This window comes from Chamaea fasciata, unplaced genomic scaffold, assembly GCF_029207755.1.
Source record: "Chamaea fasciata isolate MVZ Bird 193981 ecotype frontalis unplaced genomic scaffold, bChaFas1.0.hap1 SCAF_21, whole genome shotgun sequence".
Taxonomy (NCBI): domain Eukaryota; kingdom Metazoa; phylum Chordata; class Aves; order Passeriformes; family Sylviidae; genus Chamaea; species Chamaea fasciata.
Genome location: NW_027094106.1, coordinates 9,004,667 through 9,027,066, shown reverse-complemented (window position 1 = coordinate 9,027,066; position 22,400 = coordinate 9,004,667). Strand labels below are relative to the sequence as shown.

At 43.5% G+C, this 22,400-nt stretch overlaps 1 protein-coding gene across 3 annotated transcripts in view; it reads left to right on the top strand.

Annotated features, from left to right (window-relative positions):
- BCAS3 (BCAS3 microtubule associated cell migration factor) overlaps positions 1–22,400 on the top strand; it is a 295,288-nt gene that overhangs the window by 104,704 nt on the left and 168,184 nt on the right. For all 3 annotated transcript variants that reach the window (XM_066202147.1, XM_066202146.1, XM_066202145.1), the window contains 6 exons: positions 3,234–3,358; positions 3,915–4,080; positions 5,207–5,307; positions 16,585–16,685; positions 19,866–20,062; positions 21,443–21,540. In XM_066202147.1, coding sequence (XP_066058244.1) covers positions 3,234–3,358; positions 3,915–4,080; positions 5,207–5,307; positions 16,585–16,685; positions 19,866–20,062; positions 21,443–21,540 — 788 coding nt within the window. The remainder of the gene's footprint in view (positions 1–3,233; positions 3,359–3,914; positions 4,081–5,206; positions 5,308–16,584; positions 16,686–19,865; positions 20,063–21,442; positions 21,541–22,400) is intronic.

Sequence of the window (22,400 nt, the reverse complement as noted above, 5' to 3'; positions counted from 1 at the left end):
TCCCGTTTCAGTAGAAAACGTCAGTTGGTCTGTACCTACATCTCGGTGCTTCTGCATTTAAAATAGAAATAATCCTCCAAAATGATGTTAGAACATTTAATAATAATAATATTAATACTATTTTCCCCAAATGCATTCTGTTCCTGTTAGAGATTTCTGTACAGATCTAACTGGGGTGAAACTACTGCTGTGTCTCGCTGAATTCCAGGCGTGGTGGCACAGTGGAGTAGATCCAGAGAGGAAAAGTAAACTGCATTTTCATCCTCCTGATGTCTTAAATGCAGTGCTGTTGTTCCTAACGTTTGGGAGAAACGCAGAGTGAAATTCTAATGGAGAATGTTTTGGTCCCATTTGCTTCACTGTCCTGGTTTTAGCATTGACTCCCAAAAGTCTGAATTTCTTCTGCATCCCTTCTCAGGAAAACTATAGTACAGTCTTTTGGAAGTTACTGTATTATGAAGATTCTTTTAAAGTAACTGTTCTGTAAAAGTGAGGCCAAATGTGCCTAAATTTCAGCCCTTGCAATAATTTATGAAGTGCTGACAAGCCAAGAGCAAGGAAAGAGCAGGAGTTCATAGCAGAAACAAGTCATTCAGCACCTGCCTTCAACATTATTGTTTTGTTATCATTTATAAAGCCGAGAGGGTGTTTGCATCTGCAGAATAATGAGGATTTCGTTTCCAAGTTGTTAAAACATCACAGTGACATGTAAAGATATTTTTCTAATGGCATTACTGTTACTGAAAATAACTGGGCTTTGGAGGTTTGCTGAAGGAATGAAATTCGAGTTGGAATGTATCGATGAAAACTCAGGAGTCGAGTAAAATGATGGTCGAATGAAAGATTCCTCAGCTACAAGAGGCTTCAGAATAGACTTGTTGACGTCTCAGCAGTATTTTCAGAAATCTGTCCAAACCAATAAGATGCACAAATCTTTTTTGTTTGTTTGTTTGTTTGCTTGTCTTTGTTTGCTAGCAGGGCTGAGTTTAACCACATGAGTAATCGTGTTTTACAAGGTCTGCTCTTTCTGTCTACAAAACATCATCCTCGAAGGGGAAAGCTGCTGGCACTGAAACCAACACTTAAGTGCTTGCCTTGAAAGATGTGCATCCTAAAGACAAGATGGAAATAGAACTGAGCTCAGGCCATTTCCTCTCAGGCTGTTTATAATTGTGTTTGGTTGAACACAGGTCTGTGGACTCAGAGTGTGGAGAGCTCTGGAGAAATGTGTTGAGTCCCAGGTTCATTTCTGCTTCAAGGCTTGAAGGCAGTTCTGTCTCTGTAGAACTTTACTCCTGTTTGTAGCTGAGAGCAGCATTTGCTTCCAGTTTTGTTTTTTGGGGTTTTTTTCCATTTTAAATTACTTCATTAACCTTGAAAAATCATTTTAATAACCTCAGACTGTGTTCAGTAAAAACGGAGAATATTAAGAATACTAGGACAGTATAGAAAAGAGGAAGTGAATATGGCAGAGTCATACCTGTGCTCCTGGTTTGCTTTGTAGTGATTGATGGCTGACACTCTCCGGAACAATATTCTGTATTAAACCCAATCATTTATTAATTGAAGCAAGCAACAAGACTCTAATTCACTGATACATTTCTATTTTCACTTCTGAAGGAACATGAGTGTGTGAATACTTGGGAAGTGAGAGCTGAAATAATTCTCAATATACAATATGGTTAAAAATACTCTTTCTGTGACAGATGATTATTTCAAAGTGAAAGAAATCTATTCTGATTTTTTTTTTCTGAGTAGCTAATAAAAACGTATTAGTTAACACAATCTCAGTTTAAATATTCTAATATAGATGTGCCACTGCAAGCAAGGCAATATAAATGTATTCATTTATAGTCAGGACCTTTTTGGAACACAGATTTCTGACCCAGTCATCTGGAGCTGTAGGTTTAACAGTTGGATATTAAGTGCTTTGTGGTGGTTCAATACCAGAGTTACTGACTATAAATTCCAACTGCTCTTTTGGGACATTCCAGCTTCTCCCACATACACAAGGGCTTCAGCTCTGATCCAAGTCCCTGGAAGTTTGAGTCTTTCCATGGGCTCTGGTCAATGTGATGGAATTCCTTTGGAAAGAGCTTTTTTGCTTTAATTTCTCACTCATACATGTGACCGTAGGCTTGCCATGTGTATGATCTGTTAGTATAAATTAAATATCATTGTAACTACACAGTATTTTAATTGATTTCTTCTTTTAAAAATATTCTTCCAGTGCTGAATTCCATTGTAACACTTGCACTCCTTTGTTTGCACATACACCTGTGCGCACCCATTTCTCCGAACTGGAGATTGTTATGTAAAAAGCAGGTTAATGGGATGGTCTGAGCACAGGCTGAGATTGTGTGGAAGCAGAAATGAGTAGAAGAAAAATGGAAGGGAGGGATGGGTAGGAAGAGAAGGGAGCAGTGAAATGGAGAGAAAAATATAAAATAATAATTCAATTAAAAGGACTAGAACAAGGGGAACATGAGGAAAGAAGAACCCCGTGTGGGTTTGTCAAACAGCTTTTCTCTTAAGGGAAGGGTGAAATCCTGAATCAATGGATTGAGGCATGAACAGTGCTGTGGCCATAGTTTTGAGTTTCTGCAGAGCAGAATGTTACCTACCTGCAGGTCCCTGTGAGGAGAAACACCTCGGGATGTCCCAATAAACACCCTCACCCCCCCGGATCAGCCCTGGAGCAGGGCACAGTGCCTCAGTCTGCTTTTCCATGACGGAATTCCTGATGTGTTCTAACATGAGTGTGTGCATCGTTTCCCTGTCCCCGTGTCCTCTGCATGTCCTTCCCTCCCGCCCTTTGTCACTCACATCCCCTGGTTATTCCTGACTTCCTTTGGAAAAGACAAGGAAATATCGACCACCTGGAATGACTGGCCCAGAATCTGTATTTTCATTCCCAAAGGATTTAGGATTTCTTGCTATTTACCTCAGAAGTTGTTTCTGTTGAATGCAAATGTTCAGTATTGGGTCTTTTAAGCAATTCAGTTCTCCATTATGAGCCAGTGCTGTTCTTCAAGTGAATGAGTTCAGTATTCCAAGGGAATTTGGGACCTGTTGTTGGGAACCACTGAGCACCTGTAAATCCTGCTCAGCCTTATGGGAACTGCAGATATTCCCCATTTCTGAAGTAATATCTTAAAATTGCTGTTAAGCAAGGGACACCTTAATTTCTTCAGAATTAACTTGTACAATTTTATTTTGTTCTTTCTTTAAAGCAAATCCAAACCAGCTCCACAGATTTCACCCAGTAAATCTGTGGGAGGGGAGTTCTGTGTCGCCGCAGTCTTTGGAGCTTCAAGGTCATGGTTTGCAAACAATTCCGGTCTCAAACGAGAAAAAGGTTGGTGCCTCACAGAATTAGGACTTGCACTTAAACTTAAATTCTTATTTTGCGACAGGTTCTAAGCAATTTGTGGATTTTGTTCCTTAAACTCAGGGGCAGTTGAGAATTTTAGGAATATGCTTGGGGTGCTTTTGGTAAAATAAAATTTTAATTAGTGAAATGAGTAATTGATCTTTTATTATGATACAGGGGCAGAAACCCAGCTTTGATAGGTCTGTCCAAAGGTACTGTGGGAAGTGGCACTGAAAAAATTGTGAGATAAAGATGAAACACCCTTTGCTAAAGCAAATGTATAAGTTTCGTTTAGAAACGTGTAATGACCTGAATGCCTAGTGAGGAGCTTCTCTTGTACGAGATGTTCATACAATTGTGTGAAAATTGTGTGATTTGTGCAGTTTTCTCTTTGTCTCTCCAGCCCTTTTGCTACTTTTAATTCACATTTTTAGCCGCCAGCACAAGACTTAAAAGAACCCAGAGTCCGCTATTTCCGCAGAAGCTTTTTCTGTTCCTGCTGTGCTGTTGCAATAAGATTTTCTGTCTTTTTGCCCCCCAGATCAGTCCAAGCAGTTTGTGGTGGAGTCCCTGTACATCATCAGCTGCTACGGGAGCCTGGTGGAGCACGTCCTGGAGCCGCGGCCGCTCAGCACCGCGCCCAAGATCAGCGACGACACCCCCCTGGAGATGGTCACCTGCCCCAGGGCCAGCTGGACTTTGGTTAGGTACTTCATATCCCTGTCACTCTCCCTTCCTTTCAGCCACAGAATGATGCTTGTGATCTTTCTTTTTGAGTGAGCTGCGTCGTGGTTGTCACTCCTAAAGTTTTCCGTTGAAGGAGAGAAATTCAAGGCTTGCTTTCCATACATTCTGTCACTGTTCATGTGCCTCAATGGGAACTGAGCTCCTAAATCCTTCTCTGCACATGGAGCTAGACATGAACATCTGTGAATCAATAGAGATCCTAATTAATTGGTGATTTTAAATGATCAGGTTGTAATTTTCTTTTGATATAAGGACTGCAAACGGTTATTTTGGTAGTGTTGAAGTACAGAATTCTGCTGTGAGACATGAGCAAGGTTCCCATGATGAGGCATTGTGAGTTTTCCTCTGAGCAGCTGAAGGTACCATTTCCAAAGACAGTAGAAGAAATGATTCCTGACATGTGGAAGAAAGTAAAGAAAAATTGATGAGAAAGTGTTGTCAGTGCTTTTGACGTTCTAAAATATTTTTCTATCGATTTTTCTTGGCTCCTACATTCCTTAGTGCTGCTTATGGCTGGACTGGAGTGATCAATACTTGATTTACCAAGCTATTTAGGAATGGCCCACCCTAATTAAAATTACAACACAGACTTCGGGACCATTATTGTTGAAATGAGTAGGTTGTAATGGAATTGAAAATTCTAATTGGATCAATAATCCATAACTTTACACAGCTTTATTTTCACAGTAAGTGCTCAATGACTTCACAGGATGGAAGCAGTGGTAGTTAACAGAACCAAAAAAAGTTCCCCAGTTTCTCTTGTGTGTTTATATAACGTCAGCATGACATGCAATGGTCCTAAACATATTTACCAACTTAATCTAAACCTCCTTCCTGGGTTGTTTTTTGTTTTTTTTATGCAATCCCTGCTGCAGTCAACAACCAAGTATTGTCTTTGCCTCACAATCTGCACGATTTGGCCCTGCTGTTCCACTGCCTGTGGTGGATTGCAGTGTTTGAACAAGCTAATTTAAATAATTACAAACATTTTGTGAGCTTGTATAGATAATTGCATGTGATGACAGAAACACTGATTTACATTCTCTGTATTAGCTTAAATATTAATAGTCTTGTGTTTTACCTCAGAACTCCTCAGTGGAATGAGCTCCAACCACCATTTAATGCAAACCATCCACTGCTCCTGGCTGCAGATGCTGTGCAGTACTACCAGTATCTTCTGGCTGGCTGTGAGTAGCTGACAACTTCTTGTCTTGTCTCATGTGCACGTTTTAGAGCAGAGGCTGATTTTCCAAGTTGATTTTTCATCCACCTTCAGTGTATGTTCCACCCCAGAGTAGGGTTGTGTGTAACTGTGTTAGTAAGGATGGAGCAGTGAATGTAGTGTTGGGATTTCTGCCACGAGTCAGAGTTGTGAGGCTGTGGGAGTGCTTGGCTGGCCTTGGGAGTCACCCAGCAGATCCCATGAAATCTTCAAGGTTTCCTCACCTCGTTCCTTCTCATGCTTTCAGCCATTTCCTCCTGTGGATTCCATACCCAGTGACAAGTGAGTGCACCTGCATTTCCCTCTCCTGGGAGCTCCTGGTTGCTGGGCTCCTTCCAGCCACAGTCTCAGACAGCTGCTTCCCTCGGGAGCCTGGGCACTGCTGCCAGGGACGTCTGCCCACCTGCCTTGGCCTGTGTCTTGCCCAGAGAGCCAATATTTCATGCCATGGCATATTCGGAAACACTCACACACCTGTAGCTCTATTTATATGGTGTGTCTATATTACATAAACACACCAAACGTTTTTATGATGGTTTTGTAGAGAAATAAGTATTTATCTTTTATCTGACAATTTAAAAGAGAGAAGAGTACTGACAGTGAGGAGCAAGTCTGTGTTCTGTCTAGGATCAAAGTGATGCAGCAGTTGAAGTCTCACAAGGGAGCAGCTCCTGGCATCTGTTGAGGTTCTCCTGGGGAAACCAGAGCTGTGCACAGTTGTCAGTGCAGCAGCTTTATGTGACAGGGGCCGTTCAGATGCACCAAGTGGCCATGTGGGCCAGGAGGCGCTTTGGATGGGACTGCTGAAAGGGACACTGCTGCCAGATTGGATCTGTTGCTTCTACCTGTCCATCTGCTGCATCCGAGTCTGATGGAAACCTGCAAAGTTTGAGTCTTCCTTCTTCTGTGCTGCACAGAAAATTGGGATAAAAGCTCAGAAAATACAAAAGAAGATGGAAAATTAATTAGTAGTGCATAGCACCATTAGATTTGCATTTTGGCTGGATTTTTTTTTTGCTGGATTCCTGCCTTGTTTCACTTGTATCCCACAGAGGGAAACCAGGGATGGATGTGGGCTCATTTTGTGTGTTTTATAAACATTTTATTAACAGCTCAAATACTGTTACACAGTGCAATATACAGATGTGTACAAATACACATTTCAAATGGTTTAGTACTGAAAGCTTTTTAAAGAAAGAAGAATGAAGCTAAATTCCAGCAAATTAATGAACTTAAAGGGGTTTTGCATATTTGATTATCTCTTGTTTCCTTTCTGGGAGTTCTGTGCCTTTTATGTTTTTTGCATGTTTGAATTCACACAGCCAGAGTTCATGGCACAGAATGGAATTGCCATGGAAATAGGTAACTTAGCATCCTCATTTCATATTTATTTCCTTTCTTCTTTATCTCTCCACTTTGAATTCATTTTTCCATTGCACAGTAGATGCAATATCCGAAACGTGGCCAATTAAAGAACTTGCGTTATTTGAATCATAAGACTTTTTAACTCAGGTTTTAATTCACATAATAGGAATTCTTGAAGCTGGATGTGAAATGGAAAGAACAACACAATAATAACCACTAAAGACAGCAGAGCATCTAGAGGCCACAATGCAAACGGCAATAACAGAGAAATTCGTGTCTGACTGTCTCTGAAGTTTTGCCTTCTGCATTCATCCAGGCTGAAGCTCCTCGGTGAAGTCCCTGACAATGGAGCCCCACAAAAGCCACCTGTTAAAGAGCTGCTAAGCCCAGCTCCGTGGCTCCGCTCACCTGCAGCTCTGCCCTGGGCCGGCTTTAGCTGCAGCCCGGCTTTGCTGCGCTCTCGCTTCCATCGGGGGCTTTAATTGCCGGCAAATGGCTCAGCCGGGGCCGAGGGGGGCTGGTCCATCTGTCTGCCACGTCAGTGCTCGCAGGAGCCGTGGCGCCGTTTCAGGGTCACTATTTGTAGCTGTCTCTCGGAGGTAGAATGCAGCAGTTTTCTCTCCGTTTCTGTATAGCATTTCTGCCAATTGTTTGGCTCCATTAAGTGTGCAGGGGAAATAAAAGCCTGAATGACCAAGTCACAAGGGGGGTATGGATAGACCCTTTCTTTGTCCACACTCAGAACATTGCATTAGGTCTCATTATCCATTTATAATAAGTGACCTTTGCCCCCTGGGTCATTGAAAAACCCTCAGTGTGCTTTTTAGCACAGAGTACCTCTGTCAGCAGCCGGGCAGAACAATGAGACGTCTGGCGGGCTGCTTGGAGGGCTGCACGGCCAGGTTTTCAGAAATAAGAGGTTTGATGCCAAAACACAGGGCCAAAAATCTCCCTTAGTCTTTGAAAAATATCAACCAGGCCGGTGACTTCTTGTGCTAAACGGAGATAATTCAAAAAATCCTGCGTTAGGGTATCAACACATGCTTTCAGCTTTTAATATTTTTTAAGAATCTGAAAGTTTTATTTGCAGCTAGAAAGGAAAGAACAAGGAACCATTGTTTGAAGAAATGTTTTGTACAACAAGTGTCCAAGACCTTTATCCCAAGGGTATTTGTAAGTGGATCAGCACAGCTGTTTCCTTGCTTTGAGGTCATCTGTGACATCTGCTGCAGAAACCCGCATCAGTGTGTGCAGCTCTACCTGAGCACCTTACCACAGCTCGGGCTGCTGCTCAGGTGAGAAAGTGGGGAGAGAGATTTACAGCTTTCTGTAAGTTCATAGCTTGAAAGTGAACTTGCAAGTGAAATCCCACAACCTGCTGGCCTGCAGGAAGTGGCAGGATCCTGCTCCAAACTCTGCAGTGGGTCAGAGAGAATGTAACCAGTCCTGAGAGCTCCTTCTGACAGAGCAGATTCCAGGCTCACTTGTTCCCCTGAGTCCATCCCACAAACCCCTGGATTCATTACAATCCTCAGGTTTTCAGGGCTGGGTTTTAGGTATCAGATATTTCTCTACACTCCTCACATTTAATACATAATATCCTATTTTATTTGTGTCTCTAATATTCCCTCTTCATTCACCTATGTCCTGAGCAACTTTCAAATCCAACCACAACAGAAGGAAATCTAAGTCACATTTTATTTTTCCTGGATGTTTTTCCTATCACATAAATAGCATCATGTGGTGTAGTTGAACTGTCCTAGCAGGCCTGGCAGTGGGAGGAGACTTGTGCCAGGCACTGCACGTGTCCACAGGACCTTGCAATGTTAAAGTTTTCTCCACAGAATTGCCCAGTTTTGTCATTAATTACTCTTTAAATCCTGCCTTCTTCCTGCTGTTTGGTGCTTTGGGTTGTATGAACTCTTGAGGATGCTGTTACGATGTGCTTTCCATGTCCATGACAATCCCCTGGTTGTGTTCAGGTTTCTTTCAGATGAATTCTTTCCTTTTTTTTAGCAGGCCCTGAAGTTTTAAATGACTGACTTATCCCTTGTTTCCTTTGTGTGACTTCTGTACCTTTCACATGTTTTTTGCGTGTTTGAATTCACACAGTCAACATTCATGGCACAGAATGGAATTGCCATGGAAATAGGTAACTTTGCATCACCAGCTAGTCTGACATCCTCATCTCATATTTATTTCCTTTCTTCCTTATCTCCTCACTCTGCATTCACTTTTCCATTGCAATATTTGAAACGTGGCCATTTAACACATTAATGAATAAACCCCCTAAAACTGACCAAAAACTGCCCCCCCAAAAAAGGTATTGAATAGATTTGAGATCTGATTTCTCTCCTCTGGCTCTGCAAAGGGCACCTTCGCATTCCAGGCAAAAGTTTTGGCTCATCGGGACCAATTTCATGGACGCGGCCTGCAGTTGTCAGAAGTGGGCCAGTGACAAGAATTAATATATTAACTGGTGTGCAGTACTCTGACAAATTGCTTACTAAATACATCAAAATTGATTGGGCATTCTGTGTTTAAATTGACAAATGACTGCATTAGGGGAAGGAGGGAAATCCATTAATTACAGCTGCCCTCAACCATAGGAAATGTAATCGTATAAATATAGATTTTGTTAAAACAAAAGTCTGTACTTTACTCCCGTGTTGCTGGTAAGTGTACTTGCACCTCTTTGCTATTAAACCTGCAATAGGAGGTTTTGAAGACAGATCTTTGCAATTGGCTTTTAAATAATCAAAGAGCATTTCTGTTGTGTTAAAAGGAAAGATGCAGTGTTTCTGCATCCCGCTCTGACCGCTTCTGGAAATTGTTTCTCTCTCAGAAAAATGGGCCTGTAGCTGAGGCTTCTGCTGTCTCATTAATTGTTTATCCTAAATGCAATGTGATTTGTATTCCAAGATGTGAGCATGCAAACCAGCACTCTGTATTGCCCTTCCTTGTCCCTGTACTGCTCTGCAGGTCACACTTGCAGGGCTGTTACATTTTTCTGAGGAAGAATTTGCACTTGGGTTAGGCCTGAAGATGCAATCAGTTTTATAGGCTTCGTTAAGGGGTTCTTGAAAAGATTAAGGCCCGTATTTATAGCTGCCTTTGACTTTTGGCTGTTACAACAGATTTTCATTTCTGGACCAACTGTTGCACATATCTTGTGTTTCACTGAAAATGGCTTTCATTACAAGTCCAATTTAGTAACTGTCCATTGTCTTCAAAGGGAGGGGGCCAGCCTTTCCCTGCTGTTTGTTTGGGTTAAATGATAACACCATTTATACAGATAATCTCTGCAGCTCTGACATCATGTTTGCACTTCCTGCTCCCTCTAATGAAAGCTGCGCACCCTGGGCAAGGCTTCTGTCTCCAAGCAGCATCGTGGTTCTTTATGGCCCCTTTAATATTCCTTTCACACGTTCCATTGACAGAAATAAAAATTACATCCACGAGAGCTAGTGAGTATTGTGGTAAGTCTGAGGGTAAGATGGAGAGTGTCTTAAATAACTGTGAGGATGTGCTGTGAGCACAAACACCGTGAAAAGCAAGCTGTGATGCCTGGACTGGCAGCCAAGGAGTGCCACAGGAGGAATCTGGACATTCTGGTCCTCCAGCCCTCCTCAGGGCACAGCAGAGCGTGGTGCTGGGGTGGTCATAGCTGAATGAACTGGGACTGATAATCCCGTTTAGTGTTGGTCCTCCTCCTTTCTCCTGGCATTCTTTCCAGGGTGCATCTTTACCAATGGATTTGGGATGGAGGAATGCAGGTGATGGTACATCCCTTTCTGTTTGTGTAACTCGAGAGTGTTGTGCAGCATTTTTGGGGAGGCCAGAGCTGCTCTCGCTCTGGGTATGTTCAATGTCTGTCACAGGGAGCTGGGTTTCAAACAGTAAAACTGATCAAAAGCAGAGCCTGTGCAGTAACAACAATTACTCTGTCGTGTGGTTACGAGGTGTTCAAAGCCTTTCTGCTCTGCCTCTGTGGCAGGGCCACGCTCAGGCAGGAGCTTGGGGCAGTTTCAGCTGCACCATTCCAGCCTCTCTGCTGGGCTTTCCTGCTTCTGCACTTGGCCAGTTGAACACAGCCCAGTTCTGGAGCCCATCCCTGCCCAAACCCAGCTCTGACCTTGCCCTGAAGTGGGAGAGTTTCACCTGAGCTCACCTGAGTTCCAGGGAGAGGAGCTGGAACAAACCATGGGATATGGGTGAGCATTTCCACCTGCCTCATTCTCCTGTGCTGATCCGGTGAATGGTGCCCAAACTCCTGCCCTTCAGCTGTGCCCAGTGCCACAGGTGAGGGCCTTGCCTCAAAGTTGTAGCCTTTGTGCTCTCTGCAGGAACCAGGACTGAGTGTTAATGAAGGAAATTTAATTTCTGGCTGAGCACTGAGTGATCGGGATAAATAAGAGTGGGGCAGATGCATCGCTGCGTGAGCAGTGCAGTAACTCACGATGCATTCTCGTGAAATATTTAGATGAAAATCTGAAATACACAGATGAAAATGAACTCTGTAAGGTGCTTTGGCTGCTGGCAGTGTGCCTGTCGAGGTTCTGATGCAGGGACACACCTGGGGCTGTGCGTGGCTTCATCAGCTCGGCCGCAGCTCGCCCGCCCTAACGCGCGTTTTATAAACCGCCCGCTGGAAACAGCGCTGGCACGGCGGCTCAAACACTTTCAGATGTGTACAAACAACAATAATGAACAAGGGCACATGCTGAAATGGTTCTTTCCTCCTCTTGCATGGTCATCTGGAAGTCCTTAGAGCGGGGTCCGTGAGCACGCAGGGGTCAGTTTTCAAAGCGGCGTGCGGGGATTTCGCCGCGCGCCTCCCATTGCCGTTAATGGGAGTCAAACGGGTAAATCCCCACGCACCGCTTTGAAAATTTACTACTAAGCCTCTTGACTTCTCACTACATACTTTGATTGTAACAGTAATCCATGGTTAACATAATTTTCCCGACAATAATGTCAAACATACTTTTGAAGTCGGTGAATTATAGAAATAGTTACCTCTTCCGTAATTCTTTAAAGATGGCCCTCAGATGGATTTCACCGTGGCTTCGTGCAGTTGAAATTATTCTTTAACTTAGAAAAGGAGATATTTGTTCTGTTGTGGGGCAGCACTGATTGTCTGCTCGCAGTTCTGAGGGTTGAGCAGCTTTAAGGTGCTCCATCCTGTGAATAATATCGGGTTCTAGCTCTGCACAGGTTTAAAAGTGCGTCGTACTTCACTGGCCTCCTAAGGGAACTTTGGAGATGGAAGCTGAAATTAAGCACAGGGAATGTACACCACTCTGTCTCAGGGGAAAAAATCCAGGCTGTTGACTATCAGACACTGTGAGTAAGGAGCAAGTAATCATCCAAAAAACCCAAAAAGCTAAGAATTAATCTCCCAATTACAGACATACCTATGACTTTATTAAAGTGCTGATACAGGGAGTAGATGGTCCATAAAGCACCTAATAAACTGGACAATACACAAATAACGAATTAATCCAGCTCTAATCAATTGGTGGTGTGAAATAACTGTCAGTCTGGCTAAACTGCTGCTTTATAGCCCTTTTTAAACTTTATTTTATTATATTTATTCATATGAGAATCTCAGAAAGTCCTAACAGGAATAAAATGAGCAGGGAGTAGTTTTGGGTAAAAGAGGAGATTTTAATTTGCGTGCCATGCTCCTGTAGGAGTTTACAAGCTGAAAACTGCATTAAAACCAGAACTTTGTTCAGTAACGTGCAGCCACAAGAAAAATTACATCAAGCATATCTCCAGCCTACAAACAGTTTATTGTTAACATGGCCGTGAGTGTTCTGCCCAAAATGAAATCCTGGCCTTTGCTCTGTTGTCACACTTGAGCAGGGGTAGAGCCAGAGGCACAGAGCACCAGCTCTGACACAAACCCACAAAGCACGTGCTGCGTGTGAACTGCACAACTGTGGGACACCAAAACCAGCCCCTGACAGAGCTGAGAGCACATCAATAGCAGGGAAGGAAGGTGGATGTGGTGAGTTTGGAGCGGCTCCGTGGAGACCTGAACCACAGCCATCACACTCTGCCGGTGATGCCGTGGAGCAAATGCATGAAGGAAATCATTCAAATCGTGGAGCTGAATTCCAGCACAAGGAGCCCTCAAGTTTGTTGGTGATCATGTGATTACACCACCTAGATATAACTGAGGAATCGGAGAAAAACCATCAAAATCAGGTGTTAGGGTGGGGTTTGTGTGAAAACAAGGGAGATGTCATTTTTATCCTGTGTACCTGGACGTCACTAGAGACTGCAGGGGTTACTTAAGAGTACATTGTCCTGCTCCTACTGCATTTTAGAAACTCATTTGATATTATAATGATATTAATTGTATTATAATTATATTAAATTATAATTATGGAGATGGAAAAGGCAAGCTCTCTGGGTGTCTGCAGGCATGTGTCTGGCAGGCAGCACCAAACAAACAGCCTTTGTGGTGCTCAAATGCCTTTGTTTGCTCTTAATTTGGACAAACATCCAGCCCTTAGAGAAGAGCACATTGGGAATTTCATATATAACTCTCAATTAAATTGAATTGTGCAAAGCTTTTTTCGATAAATGAGAAAATGAAAACCTTTTGGTTCAAGAAGTACACAAAACTAAGTAAAACTAATGATTTATTGTTCCCAAATTAAAGCCATAAGTGCACACACTACAATTGAACTGTAGTGGTTCTTTGTTCCAACACTTATGCTGCTGAAAGATGACAATTTATAATCTTTGAAGGAAGGTCTGTCTTAGCTTTAGGTATTTATTGTATAATTAGCCCATCCGTGAACAAACCCACTGCATGTTAATTCCAATATTCCTCCAATGTGTATTTATCTCTCGGTGCTCACATGGCAGGAATGTCTATGCAAATTATTTGAGATTAATACAAATTGCTTGTTTTCTTTGCTTGTCAGTAAATATCATGGAGAAGTTTCTGAGCAATGAGGGTTTTTTTTTTTTCATCCTTATTCATGGAACTGTGTGAATCAGGTCCTGGAACTCGAGAGAAATATCAGCTCTGCTGTATTTCAGCCTTTGCTTTGGCTCGTGTTGACACTTGTGTCTCCACAGTCCCTCCTGTGCAGTTTTCCTGGCGCTGACAATTATCACACAAATAACCTCATTTGCAATGTGGTTTTTTCCAGATACAATCTTCCTTCAATATAATGGTAACATCAGTCCTGTCAGTGAGGGAAGGGAGGCTGTCAACTTTTCCCTTGAAGGAGGACAGAGAGTAAAGGTGCCATTATTATTTTGAGCAGCTCAAAGATCCTTTTTGCCCTTTGCCAAATACTGATGGCGAAACTCTGATTTTTGCCCCAGCTTTTCAGAAGTGTCCTTGAGTGCTTATTTTTGGATTGATTTGCCTTAAGCAGACTGTAGAAACTCATGTCCTGTCATATTGCACAGACAGAAGTTGTATGTTTTAATTCTCACCGTAGATTTTTAAGAAGCACTTAGGTTTTTGTACTTTTTCACTTTGTGTTTGTGTATTTCTAGACGAAACAAACTCAGTTGCAGTCTGATATTTGATATGTTTGTTCCAGATGTTGGTGTGAGAACAGAAAAAGTTAAAAGTTAGCGTAGCTCAGACACAAGGCGTTGAACTGATGATTTTAGGAAGGTACAAACCACCTGCAATTGCAGTAAAATATCTCTGTGCAGCCAAGGCTTTCTTGCTCCTGCTCTGTGTCTGCTCTGGTTGTGATTTTTCCCAATGAAAAAGAAATTGCAGGAGCAACAAAGCATGGCAAGAATTGGAATTTTAGTATTTGTGATCCTGCACGGTTGGAAATATCTTCAGAAATTTAAAATACTCTGTGTTGCAGCATCAGAGTAACATCCCTGATGGGTGAGAGTCTCTTGTAATTTCCCATAATTGTAATTGTGTGGATACAGATTTTTCAAAGAATTAAGCTGGAAGATAAAAGATTACTCCTGAGCTCAGATTCCTGGAAACGTCCTTCCAGGGTTAAATTAATCTCATCTTGGAACTTGATACCGACGGGAGAGGTGTGTGACCCAGAAATGGAGGAAAAGAGGCTTTGCATTTTTCCTGTTTCGTGTTTGTTCCTACACCTTCAAGGGCATTTTTAACTTGGAAAAACATGCCCATATGTACATGTGGAACCAGCAGCACAGCGATGGCAGATCTCCAGCAAGGCTCACTTGTCTTCTAGGGTCACTTCTCCCACCACACTGCACATTCCCACTGGGAATGGTGGGAGTAGGGCCAGTGCTGAACTGGGATCCCCCATCCCAACCAACCCCTCTAAACTGCTTTTCTGATAGGTGTGGCACAGAAATGAAACAGCCAAATAAATGACTGAGAGGGCTGACCTCGGCTGAGGCTTTATCACTGCTGCCCTGCTGGTGAACTCTCCAGGCAGAGCTTTTCCGTGGAATTCAGGATTTCATCATTCCTGGGTGGAAAGAGTTAATGCTGCTCTCGGGAGCTGCGCAGGAACACAAGACCTGTGGCTCCTCAGGGAAAGGCTTCCAGTGCAGCACCAAAACGAATCATTTGTTCAGCTTTTCTGTTGTTTCTTCAAATTTCTTTCTCATTGTAAAGCTATCTTGAATCTCCAGTAAAATGTAGAAGTATTTCCCAAAGGAGAAATACGGCGACCAAGCAGGGGGGATGCTGCTCCCTGGGCTGTGGTTTTGCAGCTTCCCTAATCTTGACAGCTCTGGTAGTTGCCCCTGGGATAGAAAGAACAAAAAAAAAAAAAAAATTCAGATCAGTCCATAAAGTTCCCGTTGGTTTGAAAGCAAAACCATCTGCTGGAGCCATGAAGTTTGTTGGGGAGTTCAGTAACAGGAAAGCCTGCAGCTGATCAGCTGTGCTCTCTGAAACAGGCAGGAGGATTCCGAGTGGGGAGCCAGGAGATGTGGGGAGCACGAGGGCAGCAGCAAAATGGGTCAAAATAATGGGTTTGTTTCTTTGTTTGGACTTTGCTTCAAGTGTAAACTTGGAGGAAGAGAAGTGGGTGCTGTGATTTCATGTTCAGATTGTACTGTGAATCCTCAGGAAGGGGTGTGTGTGCATCATCCAGGGGATGGTGACTCCACCACTTCCCTGGGCAGCCTCTTCCATTGCTTGACCATTCTTTTTCAGTGAAGAAATCATTCCTAATATCCAACCTGAGCTTCCTTTGTAAGAACATGTCCTAATTTTTCTGGAGCTTGGAATAATTCTGGAATAAGCTGGGCCCTGAGCTGAATTTGGGACGTTGCAGGTTTGAGAATACGGACACCCTGTGCTCCAGAGGTGTGAGAAATGGCTCTGTAGCTTCAGATCCTGACACAAAACAGGATGGAAATCCCTTGATTCCATCAAGTGTATGGATTTATGCAAAGCTGTTTACTTTACAGAGGCGCCATTCTGTATTTATGGCTACCATTGTGTCTGCTTTGCCATTCAAACTCCAGTTATTGGGAGTTTACTACACGGCTGTAAAAATTTGTAGTGGTTGGAAGCTTGACACATAAAGGTCAACCCTGCAATGATAGAGTTTTTTAAAACTTTAAAAACTTGGAGTGATTATAAAATGTGGGAATATAAAAATACTTAGGTGTTTTAAGAAGTTCAGGTTAGAAGGAGAAGAACCAATGGGTTTTCCTGGTGGCTCTATGGGTACCTCCTTTCCATCCTTTTGATGTCAATATTTGAGCTCTTTCTGTGCTTCTAGAAAATTTGTTGTCACAGATTTAGGAAAACATACACTGCTGTGCCATTAACTTATTTTAAAAAGTGGGGGGTTTTTTTGTTTTGTTTTGGTTTTTTTTTTTTAAATAAAGCATTTAAGAGTGAGTGTGATTTTGTGTTTTCTGGGGTTTTTTTCAGTGGTGCCACCAGGGAGCCCTGGGCCCATCACCCGGCACGAGTCCTATGACAGCTTGGCCTCCGACCACAGCGGGCAGGAGGATGAGGAGTGGCTCTCACAGGTATGACCTGGGGGATTTCAGCTCAGCAAAACAGCAGTGGGACCCACTGGAGGCAACATTCACAACTTTCCTCCAAGTGGGAAAGAAACTTCCAACAGCCAGGGTGTAAAACTGACCCCACTCCTGAGCGTGGGTGTGGATCTGATGGTCCCAAAGCAGATAAAGCCCCAGCATTCCTCACACAACCACATCCCTAGGATGAAGTGGGAAGTTTCGCCTGCCTCCCTTTTTCTCCTGGCACGGTCCTTTTTGGACAGGGGTGAAGGTAGTTGGCAGAATGATTGGTGACTTTTGGGTAGTGACCTGGGACTCCCTGCATTTGACCATAAAAATGGGGCAGTAGCTGGTTTCCTTCCTTCCTTCCTTCCTTCCTTCCTTCCTTCCTTCCTTCCTTCCTTCCTTCCTTCCTTCCTTCCTTCCTTCCTTCCTTCCTTCCTTCCTTCCTTCCTTCCTTCCTTCCTTCCTTCCTTCCTTCCTTCCTTCCTTCCTTCCTTCCTTCCTTCCTTCCTTCCTTCCTTCCTTCCTTCCTTCCTTCCTTCCTTCCTTCCCTGGTTATCATTTCCTGCTGAGAATTCCAGTGACTTATGGTTTGAAAACTGTCCTGCTTGGTGGAGGATTTTTATATGAGGTCAAATCTTCGTCTTGTTATCCAATCTTGCTTTGTCTCAGTCCATGGAGCGTCTCTATAAGAACTCAGTAAATACTTGACCTTTTGGCTCCAAAACAGAACCTCAGTGTAAGAATGTAGGTCATGAATTATACACTGAGAATTAGTTCCTGTTAGAAATGAAAGGTTAGAGTTAAATAAATAAATAAAATTTACAAATGCTCTGGATTTGCCAAAGCAATTACAAGGTACCCGGTCCATGGAATTCACCCTGACAAATTAGGTGGGTTTCCTCTGGTTTAAGAACAATGTTGTTATGAGAGTGATGCATTAAATGTGTTGCTGGGGTGTATGGCATAAATATGAAATATTTATGGATGGGATTTGCTTCTCCCACTGGTGAATAAATCATACACAGCTTTTTCCTGAAATGAGAGGTTAGGTTTCCACATGGAGCTGTCCAGGAGGAGCATTCACTGGGGAATCCAGTCATGTGAATTCACTTACCTGTCTGAGGTTTCAGCTGTGGCTGCCCACTAAGGTGTCTCATTTGTCTGTGCTGTGTCTGATTTCTCAGAGCACAAAGATGATGAAACTTCTCAGTCAGGGGAGTCAACAGGAATTTTATCTCTGAGCTCCCTGGGACCAGATTTCACCTGTAGTTTTCCACCTCTCCAAGACTGTTTGGAGGTATTTGCTTATTTGACTGTTCTGGTGAAACCTCAGGAGAAAAAGAGATTATGGTAAACCTACATTATGGCTGTTTGTTTATCACTAATTCTTGGAAGATATAAGATGTCAACAGAACTTAGACTGCTCGAACTTCACCACATCTATCCCTCTAGAAGAGTAAATATATTTATAAAGGGGGAAAAAAAAAAAGGTCCCAAGTGATGCCACAGAACACAGATAATTCTGAGAATGCTCCTGGAATGTTTAATTCCTGCTGGGAGCAGGAGTGATGAGAGCCCTTGGAGCACGGCAACGCTGGCTCTCCCCGAGCAAGCCACTTCAGATTAAGCCTAAAGTGCAAGGATGTTTTTCAGAATTAAAGTGTTGTTATCAACAGTAACAGCAAGCGGTGAAAAAACACCGCCCTTCACTTCAACTTTTCAATTAGAACAGTGGGTAATGTGTGCTGTCAGTGGGAACTAGATACAATATGTTTGTCCTGCACACAACAGGAGAGTGAATAGGAACATCTGGCCATAGCCTCAGTGAAATTGCAGAGGCATCTGTTTACCTCTCGGCTCTGTGACACTGATGGTTTCGAGCTTAAAATACACAGATTACTTTATCTGTGGCCTAATTTACGCTGCTACATAAAAGCTACTTGCTTCAGAAACGGCTGCAGCCAAGCTGAGTTAGGCTGAGCTAAATGCAGGGATGGAAATGGAGCTGCATAGGCTGTGGTTGTTGTCTTGACATTAGCAGAGAACTGACATCATCCAGGGTTTCAAATTGCTCCTTAAAGATGGAGAATCACTACTAGCATACGTCTACGTGCCTATACAGAATTCTGTTCTCATGAGTTCCCTCGCTGACGTGCATTTCTGCTGTGAAGCTGATTGTTACTTTGAGAGAAATTGACAGGAACTTCATAGTCTATTTTCTGTTTTAAAAGTATGGCTTCACCAGAGCTTAATATTTTCATTTTGTCTTTCCTTTTTCTCACTTTTAAAAGCTCTTTCTGATTTTTAGTCTTGTATTGCACGATCTTTCCAGCCTTAATGATTCTATTCTCTTGATTACAGAAAGCGTATGCTTTGTTTTGCCTTTTATTTACAGTTTTCCTGATCACAAACACCCTACTTCTGTTGAACTGTCAGAATTTCAGTTAAATGGCTGTATTTGTGTGGCACATCCAGGGCTGTGTTGCTGTGCTGAGCATGGGCTCATCCCAGCACTCTTCCCATCGCTCTGGGTTATGGATCCTGTGCTTCCCACAAGATGCTCCGTGCCAGCCTCTCCTCACACGTGCCAACAGGAATTAGGAGCTGTGATCTGCAATCCGGCTCTCACTGTATCCGTGGGAAGCAGTTTAAGCTGTGAACTTTCACAGAGCAGCTGTAACAAAGCTGGAAGGAGCTCTCTGGAAGCGCTGCCCTCACCCTGCTCGGGGTGAGGGATGTCTGGGGGATGTGGGGTATTGGTTCCTCTCTCTGCTCCATGCAGATTCAGGCAGAAGTGTGTTCCCTCTTGGTCATAGCATCCGAGTTCTGGGGTGTGTCATCGTGGCAAGGGGAGGAAAGAACAGGATCAGGTGAAGTGGTGGCCAGGATGAAGCGTTGACCTTTTTGAACAGTGTAAGAACCGGAGCTCAGTGTCCTGAGGCTGGTGGTTCACGAGTTTCAAGTCTCTTCAAGAAGCTCTTGGCTTTGGCTGAAGCATCCATTCTCTAGCAAAGACATCCCCAGTTACCCCGTGTTAAACATTGCTCCAAACACCCTGGCTCACAACACCCCTTTCACTTGAGGACAGCAGGATTCCAGGAGTCCAGCGTGCCGAAGGAACCCCTCATTATACGAAGTTGTAGCTGTGTGTTAATCCCTGCCCATCTCCCCTTCCCACAGGTGGAAATCGTGACTCACACCGGGCCCCACCGACGCCTGTGGATGGGCCCTCAGTTCCAGTTCAAAACCATCCACCCCTCGGGCCAAACCACCGTCATCTCCTCCAGCTCCTCCGTGCTGCAGTCGCACGGGCCCAGCGACACCCCGCAGCCTCTCCTGGACTTTGACACGGATGATCTCGATCTCAACAGCCTCAGGTAAAAGTGAAACCAATTTCCCAGCTGTCTCACCTCTGTTGTGTGCAGAACTTGCCGTGAGTGTAGGACGTGTCACGGTTTTTATCAGCCTTGTCCAGAGGAAAGCCTTGGAAGAGCGCGTGAGGCAGCGAGGAAAAATCCGTCCAGGCCGAGCAGCTCAGATTCCTTTTGCTGCCCCTTCTTGAGCACATGACAGGGAAATTCTGTCCAGCACGAAGTCTGGTGGCCTTGCTCAGTGTCCTCTCGCCTTTCACAGTCCCTGCATAGCTTAATAAATTCATTCTCTCAGACGTGAGTGGGAGCTTTGTGCCATGAATTTAGACAGCGGTCAGTGTGTTGGAACAGTAAGTGAACTTCTGGAATGTTTTCTTCCTCCCCCTTTTTATTTTTTCCCATTCTTTTTTTCCCTTCCTTGTAATTCTTTTTCATGTGTTTAATTCATCTGGTTTTGGACATTAGCTGATTTGGAATTGGGGGTGGACTTAGGGTAGGGAAGGAAGGAGAGTGAAGGTAACTGTGGGTTTACATTTACTGGTGATTTGTAGAGAGATTTATGCTCCAAATGTTTGTGTCCTGCCCAGCAACTCCAGATTTAACAAGTTTCCATGCTCCTGACTCTGCATGTGATTTGAAGTCCAAAGTTCTGTGGTAGGGACTTGGTTTGTTTGGGACTGTGTCTGAAACTCTTAGGAGTAAAGCAAGAGAGATGGATATTCTGACTAATCCCATCAAAAGTGAGCAGATTGTCCTTGGACTGGAAATCCATGGGTTTGAAATGTGTGATTTCTCCTTGAGTATAATTACTGCCACAAGTAAGGATATGGCTGTCAATTTTTTTTTTTAATATGTGTGTGTACACATGCAGAAATTAAAAGAAATACAGATCTATGTTACAAAAGGAATCAACAATTACAAATGGATCTTTAAAATGCTGCTGCTGAGGAGGGCAATGGAGGCCTTTTAACCAAGTTTGGGTAGGGTGAGCTTTTTCCTTTGAGGCTTCCTGAGAGCTCCCATCTGAGCTCTCCCATGGGAATACCCACTTTGTCTGAGTCTCTGGGTAGATTATCCCAATCTCAGCTGCACCAAACGAGGCAAGACAGAAGTTTCCAACAGCTTTTAAGCCATTTCACAGTTTCTGCTGATGTCCCAACTGATTCTGGTTTGGGTGGGATTGGACTCTGCTGAGGGTGTCCAGGTGGTGACTGCAAATCGTCTGCCCAGGGGAAGGGTGGAGTCACCATCCCTGGACCTGTTTAAAAAAGGACTGGACAGGGCACTCAGTGCCATGGATTAGTTGATGAGGAGGCTGTAGGTTGGATTGATGCTCTCCAAGGTCTTTCGCAGCCTGGCTGACTGGATTGTGTGGTTGGTTGGCAGGATCCAGCCGGTGCGCTCGGAGCCCGTCAGCATGCCGGGGTCCCCGCGGCCCGCGGCCGACCGGCGCGGCGTCTCCACGGTCATCGATGCTACTTCAGGTAGGAACACCCTCCTTTTCTGCTTCAAATCCATCCATCTGCTCTTTTGTTTTGGCTGGTAACATGTGTACTAATTGTTGGCATCGAGGTTGTCCTGATTTTCTGCACCACAGGGTAAGTGCTGTCTCATACAAATACTCAATCTTGCCATAATGATGATTTTTTTTATTCCCCTCCCTCTTACCACTCAAACGTGAAGTCACGGCGTTGTGGTAAGATCTGGACACACTATTTATGTGAAGTTTAACATGAGCTATAGAATGCTAAAAACTGCCTAAACTAAAAAGCAGAACATTTACAAATACTAACACTGAAATGCTTTTATTAATGAATGCCTAAAGCGTAGAATATTACAGCTCCATCTCGTTTATAAAGTAGCTTTCATTGAAATGTAATCATAAATGTAATTGATTTCTGTGAACAGTCAGGACAACAGGAGAGTTTATCTAATGTTTGTGTAATAGGCACATTTTCACTGCTCTGCTCTGAAAAGAGTGTGTAGATTTAATACCACAGTGGTTGTGTTAATATCAACAGAGTAATAGATGTACTATAAAGTTCCCTTTTCCCCTCAGTGCTGGGGAATAGGCTGTCTAAAGAAACAAGGGCAGCAGCAGCAGAGCTTTATGTTCCAGTGCAGCTGTACAGCGTCTGAGGGTCCACGCAGCAGGATTTTGTCAAATAAAATCTCTCACAAGTAGAATTATTAAACACACAGCATTAGTCAAACAGTCAGGTCGGAGAGGATTTTAATCTTTAGCGATTTGAAAATCCCTGGAGACTCCTGATTGGATTGAGGTTAAACTGTAAAAAGAGACTGTAACACATACAGAAAGGGCTTTCTGAAGGTTGGTTTAAAG